Source organism: Phascolarctos cinereus, unplaced genomic scaffold (assembly GCF_003287225.1).
Source record: "Phascolarctos cinereus isolate Bilbo 61053 unplaced genomic scaffold, phaCin_HiC Scaffold_9;HRSCAF=440, whole genome shotgun sequence".
Taxonomy (NCBI): domain Eukaryota; kingdom Metazoa; phylum Chordata; class Mammalia; order Diprotodontia; family Phascolarctidae; genus Phascolarctos; species Phascolarctos cinereus.
The window spans coordinates 117,918,686-117,940,690 of record NW_027556402.1 but is presented as its reverse complement, the minus strand read 5'-3'; the positions used below and the strand labels follow the sequence as shown (position 1 = coordinate 117,940,690).

The window sequence follows — 22,005 nt, the reverse complement described above, 5'->3', positions numbered from 1 at the left end:
CGTCTTCGATGTCCTCTCTACTTCGGAAAGGCTATGCCTAAGTCTGTCGGCACTGGCCTCTCAGGTCAGTTCTCCTCAGGCCAGCAAGGCCACAACCTCCATCTCATTAGAAGAGGCTTTAAGCCACTCCGTGGCTGCTGCTTTCCCTTCAAAGGCCAAAGAATTGTCTTCAGCCCTGACGATGGCTCTTCCAAACCAACGACTGCCGAGGATGTCAATCCCTCCTCCTTTGAACCACTGAGACGCCCACTCCCTCCCCGCCCTCCCGGCCCCACCCCCACGCCCGCTGCTGAGTTTTCCCTCCACAAGGTTGACCAAAAAGCAACCCTCCTAGTTACTGACTGTAAGGATCTCGGTCCTCCTTTTCAAACGGTCTTCAGCTAATATGGACAAGAGCCCCGAGCTCGGGCTCGGTAACTACTCCTCAGTGCTCAGGGATCCTCCAGCGCTGTCCTTTGGTGGTGGGTTTCTGCTCGAGTCCCGCTGCCTCCACATGTTCTCCCACCAAAGAGACAGAGCGGGGAAGCGGCGAAGCGGCGAAGCTAGCAGTCGTCGCGGTCACTGCCAGACTCGCTCACTTGTAAGTCACTTCGCAGGATGTCCAGCATCTGGTTGTTTCCCGGCGGCCGGCTGGTGCCATTGGTAGCAGGGTTTCCTCCGCTGAAGTGCGGGCGACGAGGCTGGGAGTGGAAGGCCCGGGCGGCCGGCTCGTCCACTTGGCTGCTGGCGCTTTCGTCGTCGCTGGAGGAGGTACTCTCGGAATCCGACGAGCTGCTCCCGCTGCTCCCGCTGCTCCCGCTGCTCCCGCTGCTCCCGCTGCTCCCGCTGCTCCCGCTGCCGCCGCTCCTCCTCCTCTTCGTCCTCCTCCTCCTCCTCCTGTTTTCCAGGATTTCCAGCTCTGCCCTCAGCTCTCTCTTCAGGTCCTCCAAGTCGAGTTCAGGCAAAGGGTTCTCTTGGACTGGAGAGGTTTTTGGCCCAACCCACGGCTTCCCTGGGGCTCGAATGGCTGCTGGAAGTGGGGGTGGTCCAGCTGGGGGCTGCTCCATTGGCGCCTCGATTTGGCTGCTTCCTTCACTTCTTCTCTTCTTGACCTGAATGCTGCTAGTGAGTTTCTCCAACACGCATTCACCAGTGTCATGATTAATGATGAGAACACAGTCTCCCTGGTACGGTCTTTTGTTTCCTTGGTACACCGTCCTCGCATGTGTCGCTCCAGGAACGTGTGGTAGCGCAAGGGTGACTGCATCTCCTTTGGCAACCTGGAGCTCTCCTTCACCTGAAGTGTCTAGGGCTGCTGGTTTAAAATCATAGCGGATGGTGTGGAAGAAGACCTTGGGCGTCTTCTGGAAGCTGTCGCCGAGCTTGAGGCAGTGCTCTCGGCCGTCCAGCAGCGGGTTGGCGGTGCGGTCCTTGGCCCTTTGCCCGCCGGGGGAAGCGGCCTGCAGATACCGCCCGCTCCGACCCTTGCGGCCCAGATTCTCAATGGACGCCCTCGCCTCCATGTTCCTAGGCCTCTGATTGCCGCCTTCTCAGAGATTCCTCTCTGGACAGAGAATGCCAGCTCTTCCCCTGGAGCTGTGGCAGCACAAGATGTTGACCCTGAGGGGAGGCGCTGTTTTCTGCGTCTTCCTCTGCTTAGCCCCTCCCTTGACTCCACCCCCACAAGGTGCGGCGACCAACCGGCTTGGGAGAGCCCTTCCAGGCTCTGCCGTCCACGTGAGCCCTGGCCATTCAGCACCACCATCTCTCCAAGAAAACATCTTCACTTCCTCCTAGCACTTGCAAAGCTCTCCAGTTCTCCTACCTAACTGGGTCACGTAGCAAGGATCCATGTCATTGGCACGCACCAGGACCAGCAGGTTTCTGAGCGTCTGAGGTTCTGAGATGGGAAGAGGGCAGGGAAAACCGCCAATCATCATGTCTTTCCCCAAACTGCAGCACCACCCCTCCCCCAGGACTGCCCTTCAATCCTTGCCGCCAGTGGGCAGTGGGGAGAAATGGTCGGCATTTCTCTTGGGAAATAGAGGGACAGCATCAGTATTCTTTGCAAATGTCTTCTTTGGTGTGCTAGCTCTGAACAGAGGGAGAGCAAGGTGTACAGGGAACAACACTGGCACGCAAACGGAAGGCACGTCACCCAACCCTGCTTGCCTCCTTTTCCTCCCCTGCAGAACGAGGGTGGAGGGAGGGAAGGGTAAACTACTCCAGCACCTTTCCCTAGAAAACCCCCAAGAGAGCCACCAATTGACTGAACAAGCACAATGCCAATCCTGAAGTGGAGGGGCAGTCATTTGCATAGCTAACCCCTTGGTTAAAGAGTCATTGAAATGGGTGGGATCTTGAGTGCAATGCCCCCCCCCCCCGATGCAGAATTGCTTGCCAGGGAAATCAGATTTGTCAAAGAAGCAAAGGTGTCCTTGGAAAACTGTCCAGCCAGAAGCCATCTTGCATGAGCTATACTGTAGGCAGAGTTGATCCAGAATTTGGGGTGGAGGATGATTCCTTGACTCCAACCATGAGAGAAAAGCAGAATAGAAAGTAGGGAAGAATGGGAAGAGTGGAACGATTGAGACTTGGTGCTCTAGGCAAATTTGATGAGAAAAAGACCATTTTCATGTGTGTGTGTGTGTGTGTGTGTGTTTGTATGCTTGGGAACGGGTTGAGTAAGAATCGGATTGCTTCTAGAGGAAAGATACTGTGAGGTGGGTGCTTTGCCATCGATGGGTGCTGGGAACCTGGAAATGCAAGGGCAAAAGACACACGTCCGACGTGGAAAGAATTCCTCTCCAGCCTTCTTTCAGTCTGAGACGAGGGTTATGAACACAGCAGTTGAGGTGGGTGAGAGTTGAAGAACTGGAGGCACTGGCCAGATTTGAAGAATCTGAGCAATCGAATGGGGCATAAGATGGACGTAGTATCGGGAAAGAACTGAGAAGGGGTATGGATGGAATGAAGGTTGGGAAGCAGCTGGGACAATCCGGAAGGAAGAGACAGTGAAGTTGTGGGCTAGGTTAGAGGTAAGAGAGAATTGGAGATTGGGGCAAGGTCGACAGCACTACTCAAGGAACTGGGAAGGAGTGGGTGCCCCAGGCCAACCCCAGGGCCTGGGCTCTGTGGGAAAGTCCAGGGCTTTGTTGGTGTCCATCATCTGAGCCCCATCCTTATTCCCTCCTCAGCCAAATGGGTACCAGATTCGTCTGGCTTGAGGTTGAAGGTCTAGGCTTGTGAAACTGATTCCCACGCTGGCACGGGCATAGAGCTGGAGGGGGTCCCAGGAGGAGGTTGACCGGAACCTAGCACAGGCTGCATCCAGGGGACGAGGGCATGACCTAGGCTGCTCCCCACTGTTTCTTGCCAACTCTAGCTGATGTGGAAGACACAAATCTGCACGGCCCAAAGAGAGGAGAAGTCAAAGTGCAGAAGCCCCATGAACATCATGTCCATTGCACCTGCAGGGTTATTTGATCTTGTTACTGCCCCGAGCTTCCCCTGGGATTCCAAATAACTTTCTTCCCCAAAGCAAACTGGAGATGTTTCTCATTTCAAATCCGTCACTGGGGATATGGACTGCCTCCCGACTCAGGTGAAAACAGCAAGATCTCACACACTTGCATTGTGCTCAGATCTGTGACTGACCGTTTGCTCTCATGATAGAAATCTGTTCACAAAGCATAAAGCAGATACAAGAGTATTGCGAGGGTGAATTCACAGTTTTCCAGTCGTGAAAGGATCAATTCCACTTCCTAGCCAGACTGAGGAATAGCCAGCTGAGCAACACACCTTTTCAGAGGTACACAATGGGGAAGCTGAGCCAGGAGGGCCCCACCTTAGACTGCAGCTACAATTGCCCTCTCAGCTTTTCCTGATGCAGACCCCACCTGGAACAGTCCCATTCTCTCCGAGTAGGTTGTAGCATTTCTCTTAGAAGGTGGATCATGGACTATTGGATCCTGATGGATTATTGAGATCTATCAGACAACTCAGAGGAAAGTCATGTAAGGTCCCATGAGCTTTGACTTCGAACAGCAAGTTTCATGAAGCACAGCATAGGGAAAACCATTGTTCAGGATCGACACCCCCGTTTTCAATTGGTCCTGGTGTAAAAGGCAATCGTTTGATATCATTTCTAAACACTTGCCAACTGACAGCAAGCCAGGTTCATTGTTTAGGAGCTGCATAAGCCAAAGCCCCTTTTAGAGAGGTTTACCAAATAAAAGGGATGGATGGGGCCCTCAGAGAAGGGGCTTCCTATCCACCCTATCTCCCCTCAGTGCTAAGGACTGCTGTGGTTGGGCAGAACCGATCTGGATGAGGCTCTCACCTCATCCCCTGCTTTCCACACACAGGGTAATCAAGTACCAGCTTGAGGTCTTCGCATGAAAAGAACAAGCAAGCATCTTAGCATTTTCATAAGTGATAGCCAAATTGTTTCGGCTGTAACCGAATGGAAAAGGTGCTAGGCGTAATGGATACCAAAGTTGACCTGTTTGGAACTTGAAAGCAAGCCTTTAGGAATCAGTGAGCCGACTTGCAGTGTGTTGAATGGATTTTCCCAGGACTTTCCCCAGAGAATGGGTATCTCCTGAGGAACATGTCAAAACTCCAACTTTCCTGTCTCCCCAAGGCTGCTGGTGGTGGGTAAGAGAGTTGGTGAGCAGGGTGTGCCGAACCTGGGTGAAACCTGCGGGCGTTCTGGGTTGGCCCAGGATCCAAGGCCATTGTCAGTGGGGCCCAGGCTGGAGCTGCTGCCCCTCCTTGCCCCTCCATCTCCCCAGCTGGGGGGAGGTGCAATTCCCAGGTGGGGGAGGAAAAGTGAAACTCTCTTGTCCTCCTCTGATCTGGGAGGAGAAGGGTTAAGGGGAAAACTCGGATGTGTTTGCCCCCTCCCCACTGAGTACCCTGTTGATTCCAAGGGAGGGAGTGGGGGAAGGGAATGACCAGGCTTGTAAGGAGGACTTTCCCAACTCTTTGACCATCAAGCACTAAACCTCCACAATCTGCTATGATGTGTGTGTCAGGTCTGACTTTTCAGTGTAGCCTGACTTGGGACTACCACAGGAAGAAGCGGAAGATTTTTTTTCTTTCTTAAATCGGGACCCTAATGCATTGTTGGTGGAGTTGTGAACTGATCCACCCATTCTGGAGAGCCATTTGGAACTATGCCCAAAGTGCTATCCAACTGTGCATACTCTTTGACCCAGCAATACCACTTCGAGGTCTGCATCCCAAAGAGATCATCCAAATGGGAAAAGGGCCCACGGGTGCAAAAATATTGAGAGCAGCCTTTTCTGGTGGCAAAGAATTGGGAAAGAAGGGCATGCCTGTCAGTTGGGAAATGGCTGAGGAAGGGGTGCTATATGAATGTAATGGAAGAGTATTTTGCTATAAGAAATGATGAGGAGGTGGACTTCAGAAAAACCTGAAAGGCACATGATGCAAAATGCTGCCCACATCCAGAAAAAGAACCATGGAAACTGAACGGTGATTGAGGCACAATATTTGCTCTCTCTCTGTCTCTCTCTGTCTCTGTCTCTCTCTCTCTGTCTCTCTCTGTCTCTCTCTCTTTCTCTCTCTCTCTCTCTCTGTCTCTGTCTCTCTCTGTCTCTCTGTCTCTCTCTCTCTCTCTCTCTCCCTCTGTCTCTGTCTCTCTCTCTCCCTCTCTCTCTCTCTGTCTCTCTGTCTCTGTCTCTCTCTCTCCCTCTCTCTCTCTCTGTCTCTCCATCTTTCTCTCTGTTTCTTTTTTCCTTCTGCTTTGTCCCATTAGTTCTGATTCTTCTTTACAATGTGAGGAATTGGAAAAGAGGCTTTTTATGAATGTATATTTTGAGCCTCTCTCAGTTTATCTGCTATCTTGGGGCGTGGACTAGAGAATTTTGAAGAAAATTTGGAACTCAAAACGTCAGGGAAGTGAATGTTGGAAACAGAAAACAAGCAAATAAATAAATTTATTGTTTTTAAAAAAGTTTCTTTTTTTATTTCGTTGACGTTTGACAGTCTATCTTGTTCCTCTAGATCATAGAGGCCAGGCACAAAGCTTCCCTTCTAAAGGTCTTGGAGACGAAGCATTTTCCAGTGGTAAGGTCCGATGGGATGAATTTTTGGTGTGAGCAGAAGCAAGGATCAACCAGATAGAACTGACGCTCATTGGTTTGAATAATCACACATCACTTTATTGATCCACATGAGAACAAATCTATACAGATAGCCACTCGCAGTGTCATGTTCAGTCACATGTCCTACAGAGTCACCCGTATTCCTCAGCGTCATTGACAGGCCTCTGCCCTTTACTGCCCTGGACAGATCATGAGGGATCCAGGGCTACTTTCTTTCTGAGGAAGGTAAGGAGAGACGTCAGGGGGAAGAGGTCCTCCAGAGACTGTGGAGCAGGCAACTGCTGTGACATCGTCAAAGGCTCTATGTCCCTTTGCCTGATCCAGAGAAACGTCCACTTTCGACTAGGTGGGCTGGACTGAAAGACACGTTGCCAATCCCACAGGAAGAAACAACGTCCAGTTGTAACAGCTGCTAGAGTCCTCCCATCTTCAAAGGCTGATGAGAGCTTCCCCTTTCTGCTGAGGAAATCTTTACAGATGCCCAGATCCCAAGCTGCCACTCAACGGTGTTTGTGGGAGATGAAGGTGTGGGCCCCCAAAGCTGCAGGGACACGGTCCAGTCTGTCTTTGTGGTCAGGCAGGTGTCGAGGGACACTTGCATACTGGACACTCTTCAAATCTTCAGACGGGAGGAGGTGAGGATGGGCTGAGTCCGCATCAAGGGTTCTATCCCTCTGGAAACTCTTGAGCACTTCTCTCAAGCCTGTGATGGGGCAGGTGGTCCAGGCAGGGGAAGCAAGCTCTGTTTCTTCAAGTAGTAGGCACCCCTCACGCCTTTCCCACGTGCCCTTTCTTTCCTGCAGCTCTTCCAAAGGGCACCCGGTCCAAATTCTCTTCTCCTTCTACAGTCCCAGCTTGTAGATTCTGGATTTGTTGGGGCAGCTTGGCCTTGCTGTGCTCCACTTTGACCATGTTGTCTCTGGATTCCTGGTGCGGTCTTTGCACGTATGACTGTTCTTCATCCCAAGAGAACTCGTGCATCTTCCCCTATTCAGCAACGGGTGACTGTTGGAAAGCAGAGGTATCCTCTTTCCAGCCTTTCTCTCTCCTTCTCACTAGCTACAAAGCTCTAGAAGGGTATCTGATTGCTCTAGGGACACACCGATCACTGGTGTGGCTATGCACCTAAGCTCTGCACACAGTAGGTGTTCCATCAATATTCGATTCAATACAACTGGAGGCATTATGGCGAAAGAGGGCAAGTGCTGGAGCCTTGGGTTGTCCTCCCACCCAGGTTCTTTCCTGGCTGTGCATCTGCCTCTCTAAGCTTCCCTGCTTGCATTGGACCGTCTTCGATGTCCTCTCTACTTCGGAAAGGCTATGCCTAAGTCTGTCGGCACTGGCCTCTCAGGTCAGTTCTCCTCAGGCCAGCAAGGCCACAACCTCCATCTCAATTAGAAGAGGCTTTAAGCCACTCCGTGCTGCTGCTTTCCCTTCAAAGGCCAAAGAATTGTCTTCAGCCCTGACGATGGCTCTTCCAAACCAACGACTGCCGAGGATGTCAATCCCTCCTCCTTTGAACCACTGAGACGCCCACTCCCTCCCCGCCCTCCCGGCCCCACCCCCACGCCCGCTGCTGAGTTTTCCCTCCACAAGGTTGACCAAAAAGCAACCCTCCTAGTTACTGACTGTAAGGATCTCGGTCCTCCTTTTCAAACGGTCTTCAGCTAATATGGACAAGAGCCCCGAGCTCGGGCTCGGTAACTACTCCTCAGTGCTCAGGGATCCTCCAGCGCTGTCCTTTGGTGGTGGGTTTCTGCTCGAGTCCCGCTGCCTCCACATGTTCTCCCACCAAAGAGACAGAGCGGGGAAGCGGCGAAGCGGCGAAGCTAGCAGTCGTCGCGGTCACTGCCAGACTCGCTCACTTGTAAGTCACTTCGCAGGATGTCCAGCATCTGGTTGTTTCCCGGCGGCCGGCTGGTGCCATTGGTAGCAGGGTTTCCTCCGCTGAAGTGCGGGCGACGAGGCTGGGAGTGGAAGGCCCGGGCGGCCGGCTCGTCCACTTGGCTGCTGGCGCTTTCGTCGTCGCTGGAGGAGGTACTCTCGGAATCCGACGAGCTGCTCCCGCTGCTCCCGCTGCTCCCGCTGCTCCCGCTGCTCCTCCTTCTTCGTCCTCCTCCTCCTCCTCCTGTTTTCCAGGATTTCCAGCTCTGCCCTCAGCTCTCTCTTCAGGTCCTCCAAGTCGAGTTCAGGCAAAGGGTTCTCTTGGACTGGAGAGGTTTTTGGCCCAACCCACGGCTTCCCTGGGGCTCGAATGGCTGCTGGAAGTGGGGGTGGTCCAGCTGGGGGCTGCTCCATTGGCGCCTCGATTTGGCTGCTTCCTTCACTTCTTCTCTTCTTGACCTGAATGCTGCTAGTGAGTTTCTCCAACACGCATTCACCAGTGTCATGATTAATGATGAGAACACAGTCTCCCTGGTACGGTCTTTTGTTTCCTTGGTACACCGTCCTCGCATGTGTCGCTCCAGGAACGTGTGGTAGCGCAAGGGTGACTGCATCTCCTTTGGCAACCTGGAGCTCTCCTTCACCTGAAGTGTCTAGGGCTGCTGGTTTAAAATCATAGCGGATGGTGTGGAAGAAGACCTTGGGCGTCTTCTGGAAGCTGTCGCCGAGCTTGAGGCAGTGCTCTCGGCCGTCCAGCAGCGGGTTGGCGGTGCGGTCCTTGGCCCTTTGCCCGCCGGGGGAAGCGGCCTGCAGATACCGCCCGCTCCGACCCTTGCGGCCCAGATTCTCAATGGACGCCCTCGCCTCCATGTTCCTAGGCCTCTGATTGCCGCCTTCTCAGAGATTCCTCTCTGGACAGAGAATGCCAGCTCTTCCCCTGGAGCTGTGGCAGCACAAGATGTTGACCCTGAGGGGAGGCGCTGTTTTCTGCGTCTTCCTCTGCTTAGCCCCTCCCTTGACTCCACCCCCACAAGGTGCGGCGACCAACCGGCTTGGGAGAGCCCTTCCAGGCTCTGCCGTCCACGTGAGCCCTGGCCATTCAGCACCACCATCTCTCCAAGAAAACATCTTCACTTCCTCCTAGCACTTGCAAAGCTCTCCAGTTCTCCTACCTAACTGGGTCACGTAGCAAGGATCCATGTCATTGGCACGCACCAGGACCAGCAGGTTTCTGAGCGTCTGAGGTTCTGAGATGGGAAGAGGGCAGGGAAAACCGCCAATCATCATGTCTTTCCCCAAACTGCAGCACCACCCCTCCCCCAGGACTGCCCTTCAATCCTTGCCGCCAGTGGGCAGTGGGGAGAAATGGTCGGCATTTCTCTTGGGAAATAGAGGGACAGCATCAGTATTCTTTGCAAATGTCTTCTTTGGTGTGCTAGCTCTGAACAGAGGGAGAGCAAGGTGTACAGGGAACAACACTGGCACGCAAACGGAAGGCACGTCACCCAACCCTGCTTGCCTCCTTTTCCTCCCCTGCAGAACGAGGGTGGAGGGAGGGAAGGGTAAACTACTCCAGCACCTTTCCCTAGAAAACCCCCAAGAGAGCCACCAATTGACTGAACAAGCACAATGCCAATCCTGAAGTGGAGGGGCAGTCATTTGCATAGCTAACCCCTTGGTTAAAGAGTCATTGAAATGGGTGGGATCTTGAGTGCAATGCCCCCCCCCCCGATGCAGAATTGCTTGCCAGGGAAATCAGATTTGTCAAAGAAGCAAAGGTGTCCTTGGAAAACTGTCCAGCCAGAAGCCATCTTGCATGAGCTATACTGTAGGCAGAGTTGATCCAGAATTTGGGGTGGAGGATGATTCCTTGACTCCAACCATGAGAGAAAAGCAGAATAGAAAGTAGGGAAGAATGGGAAGAGTGGAACGATTGAGACTTGGTGCTCTAGGCAAATTTGATGAGAAAAAGACCATTTTCATGTGTGTGTGTGTGTGTGTGTGTGGTTGTGTGCTTGCGAACGGGTTGAGTAAGAATCGGATTGCTTCTAGAGGAAAGATACTGTGAGGTGGGTGCTTTGCCATCGATGGGTGCTGGGAACCTGGAAATGCAAGGGCAAAAGACACACGTCCGACGTGGAAAGAATTCCTCTCCAGCCTTCTTTCAGTCTGAGACGAGGGTTATGAACACAGCAGTTGAGGTGGGTGAGAGTTGAAGAAGTGGAGGCACTGGCCAGATTTGAAGAATCTGAGCAATCGAATGGGGCATAAGATGGACGTAGTATCGGGAAAGAACTGAGAAGGGGTATGGATGGAATGAAGGTTGGGAAGCAGCTGGGACAATCCGGAAGGAAGAGACAGTGAAGTTGTGGGCTAGGTTAGAGGTAAGAGAGAATTGGAGATTGGGGCAAGGTCGACAGCACTACTCAAGGAACTGGGAAGGAGTGGGTGCCCCAGGCCAACCCCAGGGCCTGGGCTCTGTGGGAAAGTCCAGGGCTTTGTTGGTGTCCATCATCTGAGCCCCATCCTTATTCCCTCCTCAGCCAAATGGGTACCAGATTCGTCTGGCTTGAGGTTGAAGGTCTAGGCTTGTGAAACTGATTCCCACGCTGGCACGGGCATAGAGCTGGAGGGGGTCCCAGGAGGAGGTTGACCGGAACCTAGCACAGGCTGCATCCAGGGGACGAGGGCATGACCTAGGCTGCTCCCCACTGTTTCTTGCCAACTCTAGCTGATGTGGAAGACACAAATCTGCACGGCCCAAAGAGAGGGAGAAGTCAAAGTGCAGAAGCCCATGAACATCATGTCCATTGCACCTGCAGGGTTATTTGATCTTGTTACTGCCCCGAGCTTCCCCTGGGATTCCAAATAACTTTCTTCCCCAAAGCAAACTGGAGATGTTTCTCATTTCAAATCCGTCACTGGGGATATGGACTGCCTCCCGACTCAGGTGAAAACAGCAAGATCTCACACACTTGCATTGTGCTCAGATCTGTGACTGACCGTTTGCTCTCATGATAGAAATCTGTTCACAAAGCATAAAGCAGATACAAGAGTATTGCGAGGGTGAATTCACAGTTTTCCAGTCGTGAAAGGATCAATTCCACTTCCTAGCCAGACTGAGGAATAGCCAGCTGAGCAACACACCTTTTCAGAGGTACACAATGGGGAAGCTGAGCCAGGAGGGCCCCACCTTAGACTGCAGCTACAATTGCCCTCTCAGCTTTTCCTGATGCAGACCCCACCTGGAACAGTCCCATTCTCTCCGAGTAGGTTGTAGCATTTCTCTTAGAAGGTGGATCATGGACTATTGGATCCTGATGGATTATTGAGATCTATCAGACAACTCAGAGGAAAGTCATGTAAGGTCCCATGAGCTTTGACTTCGAACAGCAAGTTTCATGAAGCACAGCATAGGGAAAACCATTGTTCAGGATCGACACCCCCGTTTTCAATTGGTCCTGGTGTAAAAGGCAATCGTTTGATATCATTTCTAAACACTTGCCAACTGACAGCAAGCCAGGTTCATTGTTTAGGAGCTGCATAAGCCAAAGCCCCTTTTAGAGAGGTTTACCAAATAAAAGGGATGGATGGGGCCCTCAGAGAAGGGGCTTCCTATCCACCCTATCTCCCCTCAGTGCTAAGGACTGCTGTGGTTGGGCAGAACCGATCTGGATGAGGCTCTCACCTCATCCCCTGCTTTCCACACACAGGGTAATCAAGTACCAGCTTGAGGTCTTCGCATGAAAAGAACAAGCAAGCATCTTAGCATTTTCATAAGTGATAGCCAAATTGTTTCGGCTGTAACCGAATGAGAAAAGGTGCTAGGCGTAATGGATACCAAAGTTGACCTGTTTGGAACTTGAAAGCAAGCCTTTAGGAATCAGTGAGCCGACTTGCAGTGTGTTGAATGGATTTTCCCAGGACTTTCCCCAGAGAATGGGTATCTCCTGAGGAACATGTCAAAACTCCAACTTTCCTGTCTCCCCAAGGCTGCTGGTGGTGGGTAAGAGAGTTGGTGAGCAGGGTGTGCCGAACCTGGGTGAAACCTGCGGGCGTTCTGGGTTGGCCCAGGATCCAAGGCCATTGTCAGTGGGGCCCAGGCTGGAGCTGCTGCCCCTCCTTGCCCCTCCATCTCCCCAGCTGGGGGGAGGTGCAATTCCCAGGTGGGGGAGGAAAAGTGAAACTCTCTTGTCCTCCTCTGATCTGGGAGGAGAAGGGTTAAGGGGAAAACTCGGATGTGTTTGCCCCCTCCCCACTGAGTACCCTGTTGATTCCAAGGGAGGGAGTGGGGGAAGGGAATGACCAGGCTTGTAAGGAGGACTTTCCCAACTCTTTGACCATCAAGCACTAAACCTCCACAATCTGCTATGATGTGTGTGTCAGGTCTGACTTTTCAGTGTAGCCTGACTTGGGACTACCACAGGAAGAAGCGGAAGATTTTTTTTCTTTCTTAAATCGGGACCCTAATGCATTGTTGGTGGAGTTGTGAACTGATCCACCCATTCTGGAGAGCCATTTGGAACTATGCCCAAAGTGCTATCCAACTGTGCATACTCTTTGACCCAGCAATACCACTTCGAGGTCTGCATCCCAAAGAGATCATCCAAATGGGAAAAGGGCCCACGGGTGCAAAAATATTGAGAGCAGCCTTTTCTGGTGGCAAAGAATTGGGAAAGAAGGGCATGCCTGTCAGTTGGGAAATGGCTGAGGAAGGGGTGCTATATGAATGTAATGGAAGAGTATTTTGCTATAAGAAATGATGAGGAGGTGGACTTCAGAAAAACCTGAAAGGCACATGATGCAAAATGCTGCCCACATCCAGAAAAAGAACCATGGAAACTGAACGGTGATTGAGGCACAATATTTGCTCTCTCTCTGTCTCTCTCTGTCTCTGTCTCTCTCTCTCTGTCTCTCTCTGTCTCTCTCTCTTTCTGTCTCTCTCTCTGTCTCTGTCTCTCTCTGTCTCTCTGTCTCTGTCTCTCTCTCTCTCCCTCTGTCTCTGTCTCTCTCTCTCCCTCTCTCTCTCTCTGTCTCTCTGTCTCTGTCTCTCTCTCTCCCTCTCTCTCTCTCTGTCTCTCCATCTTTCTCTCTGTTTCTTTTTTCCTTCTGCTTTGTCCCATTAGTTCTGATTCTTCTTTACAATGTGAGGAATTGGAAAAGAGGCTTTTTATGAATGTATATTTTGAGCCTCTCTCAGTTTATCTGCTATCTTGGGGCGTGGACTAGAGAATTTTGAAGAAAATTTGGAACTCAAAACGTCAGGGAAGTGAATGTTGGAAACAGAAAACAAGCAAATAAATAAATTTATTGTTTTTAAAAAAGTTTCTTTTTTTATTTCGTTGACGTTTGACAGTCTATCTTGTTCCTCTAGATCATAGAGGCCAGGCACAAAGCTTCCCTTCTAAAGGTCTTGGAGACGAAGCATTTTCCAGTGGTAAGGTCCGATGGGATGAATTTTTGGTGTGAGCAGAAGCAAGGATCAACCAGATAGAACTGACGCTCATTGGTTTGAATAATCACACATCACTTTATTGATCCACATGAGAACAAATCTATACAGATAGCCACTCGCAGTGTCATGTTCAGTCACATGTCCTACAGAGTCACCCGTATTCCTCAGCGTCATTGACAGGCCTCTGCCCTTTACTGCCCTGGACAGATCATGAGGGATCCAGGGCTACTTTCTTTCTGAGGAAGGTAAGGAGAGACGTCAGGGGGAAGAGGTCCTCCAGAGACTGTGGAGCAGGCAACTGTCTGTGACATCGTCAAAGGCTCTATGTCCCTTTGCCTGATCCAGAGAAACGTCCACTTTCGACTAGGTGGGCTGGACTGAAAGACACGTTGCCAATCCCACAGGAAGAAACAACGTCCAGTTGTAACAGCTGCTAGAGTCCTCCCATCTTCAAAGGCTGATGAGAGCTTCCCCTTTCTGCTGAGGAAATCTTTACAGATGCCCAGATCCCAAGCTGCCACTCAACGGTGTTTGTGGGAGATGAAGGTGTGGGCCCCCAAAGCTGCAGGGACACGGTCCAGTCTGTCTTTGTGGTCAGGCAGGTGTCGAGGGACACTTGCATACTGGACACTCTTCAAATCTTCAGACGGGAGGAGGTGAGGATGGGCTGAGTCCGCATCAAGGGTTCTATCCCTCTGGAAACTCTTGAGCACTTCTCTCAAGCCTGTGATGGGGCAGGTGGTCCAGGCAGGGGAAGCAAGCTCTGTTTCTTCAAGTAGTAGGCACCCCTCACGCCTTTCCCACGTGCCCTTTCTTTCCTGCAGCTCTTCCAAAGGGCACCCGGTCCAAATTCTCTTCTCCTTCTACAGTCCCAGCTTGTAGATTCTGGATTTGTTGGGGCAGCTTGGCCTTGCTGTGCTCCACTTTGACCATGTTGTCTCTGGATTCCTGGTGCGGTCTTTGCACGTATGACTGTTCTTCATCCCAAGAGAACTCGTGCATCTTCCCCTATTCAGCAACGGGTGACTGTTGGAAAGCAGAGGTATCCTCTTTCCAGCCTTTCTCTCTCCTTCTCACTAGCTACAAAGCTCTAGAAGGGTATCTGATTGCTCTAGGGACACACCGATCACTGGTGTGGCTATGCACCTAAGCTCTGCACACAGTAGGTGTTCCATCAATATTCGATTCAATACAACTGGAGGCATTATGGCGAAAGAGGGCAAGTGCTGGAGCCTTGGGTTGTCCTCCCACCCAGGTTCTTTCCTGGCTGTGCATCTGCCTCTCTAAGCTTCCCTGCTTGCATTGGACCGTCTTCGATGTCCTCTCTACTTCGGAAAGGCTATGCCTAAGTCTGTCGGCACTGGCCTCTCAGGTCAGTTCTCCTCAGGCCAGCAAGGCCACAACCTCCATCTCAGTTAGAAGAGGCTTTAAGCCACTCCGTGGCTGCTGCTTTCCCTTCAAAGGCCAAAGAATTGTCTTCAGCCCTGACGATGGCTCTTCCAAACCAACGACTGCCGAGGATGTCAATCCCTCCTCCTTTGAACCACTGAGACGCCCACTCCCTGCCCTCCCGGCCCCACCCCCACGCCCGCTGCTGAGTTTTCCCTCCACAAGGTTGACCAAAAAGCAACCCTCCTAGTTACTGACTGTAAGGATCTCGGTCCTCCTTTTCAAACGGTCTTCAGCTAATATGGACAAGAGCCCCGAGCTCGGGCTCGGTAACTACTCCTCAGTGCTCAGGGATCCTCCAGCGCTGTCCTTTGGTGGTGGGTTTCTGCTCGAGTCCCGCTGCCTCCACATGTTCTCCCACCAAAGAGACAGAGCGGGGAAGCGGCGAAGCGGCGAAGCTAGCAGTCGTCGCGGTCACTGCCAGACTCGCTCACTTGTAAGTCACTTCGCAGGATGTCCAGCATCTGGTTGTTTCCCGGCGGCCGGCTGGTGCCATTGGTAGCAGGGTTTCCTCCGCTGAAGTGCGGGCGACGAGGCTGGGAGTGGAAGGCCCGGCGGCCGGCTCGTCCACTTGGCTGCTGGCGCTTTCGTCGTCGCTGGAGGAGGTACTCTCGGAATCCGACGAGCTGCTCCCGCTGCTCCCGCTGCTCCCGCTGCTCCCGCTGCTCCCGCTGCCGCCGCTCCTCCTCCTCTTCGTCCTCCTCCTCCTCCTCCTCCTGTTTTCCAGGATTTCCAGCTCTGCCCTCAGCTCTCTCTTCAGGTCCTCCAAGTCGAGTTCAGGCAAAGGGTTCTCTTGGACTGGAGAGGTTTTTGGCCCAACCCACGGCTTCCCTGGGGCTCGAATGGCTGCTGGAAGTGGGGGTGGTCCAGCTGGGGGCTGCTCCATTGGCGCCTCGATTTGGCTGCTTCCTTCACTTCTTCTCTTCTTGACCTGAATGCTGCTAGTGAGTTTCTCCAACACGCATTCACCAGTGTCATGATTAACGATGAGAACACAGTCTCCCTGGTACGGTCTTTTGTTTCCTTGGTACACCGTCCTCGCATGTGTCGCTCCAGGAACGTGTGGTAGCGCAAGGGTGACTGCATCTCCTTTGGCAACCTGGAGCTCTCCTTCACCTGAAGTGTCTAGGGCTGCTGGTTTAAAATCATAGCGGATGGTGTGGAAGAAGACCTTGGGCGTCTTCTGGAAGCTGTCGCCGAGCTTGAGGCAGTGCTCTCGGCCGTCCAGCAGCGGGTTGGCGGTGCGGTCCTTGGCCCTTTGCCCGCCGGGGAAGCGGCCTGCAGATACCGCCCGCTCCGACCCTTGCGGCCCAGATTCTCAATGGACGCCCTCGCCTCCATGTTCCTAGGCCTCTGATTGCCGCCTTCTCAGAGATTCCTCTCTGGACAGAGAATGCCAGCTCTTCCCCTGGAGCTGTGGCAGCACAAGATGTTGACCCTGAGGGGAGGCGCTGTTTTCTGCGTCTTCCTCTGCTTAGCCCCTCCCTTGACTCCACCCCCACAAGGTGCGGCGACCAACCGGCTTGGGAGAGCCCTTCCAGGCTCTGCCGTCCACGTGAGCCCTGGCCATTCAGCACCACCATCTCTCCAAGAAAACATCTTCACTTCCTCCTAGCACTTGCAAAGCTCTCCAGTTCTCCTACCTAACTGGGTCACGTAGCAAGGATCCATGTCATTGGCACGCACCAGGACCAGCAGGTTTCTGAGCGTCTGAGGTTCTGAGATGGGAAGAGGGCAGGGAAAACCGCCAATCATCATGTCTTTCCCCAAACTGCAGCACCACCCCTCCCCCAGGACTGCCCTTCAATCCTTGCCGCCAGTGGGCAGTGGGGAGAAATGGTCGGCATTTCTCTTGGGAAATAGAGGGACAGCATCAGTATTCTTTGCAAATGTCTTCTTTGGTGTGCTAGCTCTGAACAGAGGGAGAGCAAGGTGTACAGGGGAACAACACTGGCACGCAAACGGAAGGCACGTCACCCAACCCTGCTTGCCTCCTTTTCCTCCCCTGCAGAACGAGGGTGGAGGGAGGGAAGGGTAAACTACTCCAGCACCTTTCCCTAGAAAACCCCCAAGAGAGCCACCAATTGACTGAACAAGCACAATGCCAATCCTGAAGTGGAGGGGCAGTCATTTGCATAGCTAACCCCTTGGTTAAAGAGTCATTGAAATGGGTGGGATCTTGAGTGCAATGCCCCCCCCCCCCGATGCAGAATTGCTTGCCAGGGAAATCAGATTTGTCAAAGAAGCAAAGGTGTCCTTGGAAAACTGTCCAGCCAGAAGCCATCTTGCATGAGCTATACTGTAGGCAGAGTTGATCCAGAATTTGGGGTGGAGGATGATTCCTTGACTCCAACCATGAGAGAAAAGCAGAATAGAAAGTAGGGAAGAATGGGAAGAGTGGAACGATTGAGACTTGGTGCTCTAGGCAAATTTGATGAGAAAAAGACCATTTTCATGTGTGAGTGTGTGTGTGTGTGTGTGTGTGTGTTTGTGTGCTTGCGAACGGGTTGAGTAAGAATCGGATTGCTTCTAGAGGAAAGATACTGTGAGGTGGGTGCTTTGCCATCGATGGGTGCTGGGAACCTGGAAATGCAAGGGCAAAAGACACACGTCCGACGTGGAAAGAATTCCTCTCCAGCCTTCTTTCAGTCTGAGACGAGGGTTATGAACACAGCAGTTGAGGTGGGTGAGAGTTGAAGAAGTGGAGGCACTGGCCAGATTTGAAGAATCTGAGCAATCGAATGGGGCATAAGATGGACGTAGTATCGGGAAAGAACTGAGAAGGGGTATGGATGGAATGAAGGTTGGGAAGCAGCTGGGACAATCCGGAAGGAAGAGACAGTGAAGTTGTGGGCTAGGTTAGAGGTAAGAGAGAATTGGAGATTGGGGCAAGGTCGACAGCACTACTCAAGGAACTGGGAAGGAGTGGGTGCCCCAGGCCAACCCCAGGGCCTGGGCTCTGTGGGAAAGTCCAGGGCTTTGTTGGTGTCCATCATCTGAGCCCCATCCTTATTCCCTCCTCAGCCAAATGGGTACCAGATTCGTCTGGCTTGAGGTTGAAGGTCTAGGCTTGTGAAACTGATTCCCACGCTGGCACGGGCATAGAGCTGGAGGGGGTCCCAGGAGGAGGTTGACCGGAACCTAGCACAGGCTGCATCCAGGGGACGAGGGCATGACCTAGGCTGCTCCCCACTGTTTCTTGCCAACTCTAGCTGATGTGGAAGACACAAATCTGCACGGCCCAAAGAGAGGGAGAAGTCAAAGTGCAGAAGCCCATGAACATCATGTCCATTGCACCTGCAGGGTTATTTGATCTTGTTACTGCCCCGAGCTTCCCCTGGGATTCCAAATAACTTTCTTCCCCAAAGCAAACTGGAGATGTTTCTCATTTCAAATCCGTCACTGGGGATATGGACTGCCTCCCGACTCAGGTGAAAACAGCAAGATCTCACACACTTGCATTGTGCTCAGATCTGTGACTGACCGTTTGCTCTCATGATAGAAATCTGTTCACAAAGCATAAAGCAGATACAAGAGTATTGCGAGGGTGAATTCACAGTTTTCCAGTCGTGAAAGGATCAATTCCACTTCCTAGCCAGACTGAGGAATAGCCAGCTGAGCAACACACCTTTTCAGAGGTACACAATGGGGAAGCTGAGCCAGGAGGGCCCCACCTTAGACTGCAGCTACAATTGCCCTCTCAGCTTTTCCTGATGCAGACCCCACCTGGAACAGTCCCATTCTCTCCGAGTAGGTTGTAGCATTTCTCTTAGAAGGTGGATCATGGACTATTGGATCCTGATGGATTATTGAGATCTATCAGACAACTCAGAGGAAAGTCATGTAAGGTCCCATGAGCTTTGACTTCGAACAGCAAGTTTCATGAAGCACAGCATAGGGAAAACCATTGTTCAGGATCGACACCCCCGTTTTCAATTGGTCCTGGTGTAAAAGGCAATCGTTTGATATCATTTCTAAACACTTGCCAACTGACAGCAAGCCAGGTTCATTGTTTAGGAGCTGCATAAGCCAAAGCCCCTTTTAGAGAGGTTTGCCAAATAAAAGGGATGGATGGGGCCCTCAGAGAAGGGGCTTCCTATCCACCCTATCTCCCCTCAGTGCTAAGGACTGCTGTGGTTGGGCAGAACCGATCTGGATGAGGCTCTCACCTCATCCCCTGCTTTCCACACACAGGGTAATCAAGTACCAGCTTGAGGTCTTCGCATGAAAAGAACAAGCAAGCATCTTAGCATTTTCATAAGTGATAGCCAAATTGTTTCGGCTGTAACCGAATGAGGAAAAGGTGCTAGGCGTAATGGATACCAAAGTTGACCTGTTTGGAACTTGAAAGCAAGCCTTTAGGAATCAGTGAGCCGACTTGCAGTGTGTTGAATGGATTTTCCCAGGACTTTCCCCAGAGAATGGGTATCTCCTGAGGAACATGTCAAAACTCCAACTTTCCTGTCTCCCCAAGGCTGCTGGTGGTGGGTAAGAGAGTTGGTGAGCAGGGTGTGCCGAACCTGGGTGAAACCTGCGGGCGTTCTGGGTTGGCCCAGGATCCAAGGCCATTGGTCAGTGGGGCCCAGGCTGGAGCTGCTGCCCCTCCTTGCCCCTCCATCTCCCCAGCTGGGGGGAGGTGCAATTCCCAGGTGGGGGAGGAAAAGTGAAACTCTCTTGTCCTCCTCTGATCTGGGAGGAGAAGGGTTAAGGGGAAAACTCGGATGTGTTTGCCCCCTCCCCACTGAGTACCCTGTTGATTCCAAGGGAGGGAGTGGGGGAAGGGAATGACCAGGCTTGTAAGGAGGACTTTCCCAACTCTTTGACCATCAAGCACTAAACCTCCACAATCTGCTATGATGTGTGTGTCAGGTCTGACTTTTCAGTGTAGCCTGACTTGGGACTACCACAGGAAGAAGCGGAAGATTTTTTTTCTTTCTTAAATCGGGACCCTAATGCATTGTTGGTGGAGTTGTGAACTGATCCACCCATTCTGGAGAGCCATTTGGAACTATGCCCAAAGTGCTATCCAACTGTGCATACTCTTTGACCCAGCAATACCACTTCGAGGTCTGCATCCCAAAGAGATCATCCAAATGGGAAAAGGGCCCACGGGTGCAAAAATATTGAGAGCAGCCTTTTCTGGTGGCAAAGAATTGGGAAAGAAGGGCATGCCTGTCAGTTGGGAAATGGCTGAGGAAGGGGTGCTATATGAATGTAATGGAAGAGTATTTTGCTATAAGAAATGATGAGGAGGTGGACTTCAGAAAAACCTGAAAGGCACATGATGCAAAATGCTGCCCACATCCAGAAAAAGAACCATGGAAACTGAACGGTGATTGAGGCACAATATTTGCTCTCTCTCTGTCTCTCTCTGTCTCTGTCTCTCTCTCTCTGTCTCTCTCTGTCTCTCTCTCTTTCTGTCTCTCTCTCTGTCTCTGTCTCTCTCTGTCTCTCTGTCTCTGTCTCTCTCTCTCTCCCTCTGTCTCTGTCTCTCTCTCTCCCTCTCTCTCTCTCTGTCTCTCTGTCTCTGTCTCTCTCTCTCCCTCTCTCTCTCTCTGTCTCTCCATCTTTCTCTCTGTTTCTTTTTTCCTTCTGCTTTGTCCCATTAGTTCTGATTCTTCTTTACAATGTGAGGAATTGGAAAAGAGGCTTTTTATGAATGTATATTTTGAGCCTCTCTCAGTTTATCTGCTATCTTGGGGCGTGGACTAGAGAATTTTGAAGAAAATTTGGAACTCAAAACGTCAGGGAAGTGAATGTTGGAAACAGAAAACAAGCAAATAAATAAATTTATTGTTTTTAAAAAAGTTTCTTTTTTTATTTCGTTGACGTTTGACAGTCTATCTTGTTCCTCTAGATCATAGAGGCCAGGCACAAAGCTTCCCTTCTAAAGGTCTTGGAGACGAAGCATTTTCCAGTGGTAAGGTCCGATGGGATGAATTTTTGGTGTGAGCAGAAGCAAGGATCAACCAGATAGAACTGACGCTCATTGGTTTGAATAATCACACATCACTTTATTGATCCACATGAGAACAAATCTATACAGATAGCCACTCGCAGTGTCATGTTCAGTCACATGTCCTACAGAGTCACCCGTATTCCTCAGCGTCATTGACAGGCCTCTGCCCTTTACTGCCCTGGACAGATCATGAGGGATCCAGGGCTACTTTCTTTCTGAGGAAGGTAAGGAGAGACGTCAGGGGGAAGAGGTCCTCCAGAGACTGTGGAGCAGGCAACTGTCTGTGACATCGTCAAAGGCTCTATGTCCCTTTGCCTGATCCAGAGAAACGTCCACTTTCGACTAGGTGGGCTGGACTGAAAGACACGTTGCCAATCCCACAGGAAGAAACAACGTCCAGTTGTAACAGCTGCTAGAGTCCTCCCATCTTCAAAGGCTGATGAGAGCTTCCCCTTTCTGCTGAGGAAATCTTTACAGATGCCCAGATCCCAAGCTGCCACTCAACGGTGTTTGTGGGAGATGAAGGTGTGGGCCCCCAAAGCTGCAGGGACACGGTCCAGTCTGTCTTTGTGGTCAGGCAGGTGTCGAGGGACACTTGCATACTGGACACTCTTCAAATCTTCAGACGGGAGGAGGTGAGGATGGGCTGAGTCCGCATCAAGGGTTCTATCCCTCTGGAAACTCTTGAGCACTTCTCTCAAGCCTGTGATGGGGCAGGTGGTCCAGGCAGGGGAAGCAAGCTCTGTTTCTTCAAGTAGTAGGCACCCCTCACGCCTTTCCCACGTGCCCTTTCTTTCCTGCAGCTCTTCCAAAGGGCACCCGGTCCAAATTCTCTTCTCCTTCTACAGTCCCAGCTTGTAGATTCTGGATTTGTTGGGGCAGCTTGGCCTTGCTGTGCTCCACTTTGACCATGTTGTCTCTGGATTCCTGGTGCGGTCTTTGCACGTATGACTGTTCTTCATCCCAAGAGAACTCGTGCATCTTCCCCTATTCAGCAACGGGTGACTGTTGGAAAGCAGAGGTATCCTCTTTCCAGCCTTTCTCTCTCCTTCTCACTAGCTACAAAGCTCTAGAAGGGTATCTGATTGCTCTAGGGACACACCGATCACTGGTGTGGCTATGCACCTAAGCTCTGCACACAGTAG

The 22,005-nt window shown here is 51.7% G+C and overlaps 1 protein-coding gene and 2 pseudogenes across 1 annotated transcript; all 3 read right to left on the bottom strand.

Annotated features, from left to right (window-relative positions):
• Positions 1-542: 542 nt before the first annotated feature.
• Positions 543-1,502, bottom strand: LOC110203621 (ELL-associated factor 1 pseudogene; annotated as a pseudogene).
• A 6,440-nt stretch (positions 1,503-7,942) lies between these two features.
• LOC110203620 (ELL-associated factor 1 pseudogene) lies at positions 7,943-8,867 on the bottom strand (annotated as a pseudogene).
• Positions 8,868-15,299: 6,432 nt separating this feature from the next.
• LOC110203619 (ELL-associated factor 1-like) lies at positions 15,300-21,841 on the bottom strand. Its single transcript, XM_020980110.1, is given in 5 exon segments — positions 15,300-15,448; positions 15,451-16,203; positions 16,545-16,619; positions 16,716-16,813; positions 21,633-21,841. Coding segments are annotated over 5 exon segments (1,284 nt in total).
• Between the last annotated feature and the right edge of the window lie 164 nt (positions 21,842-22,005).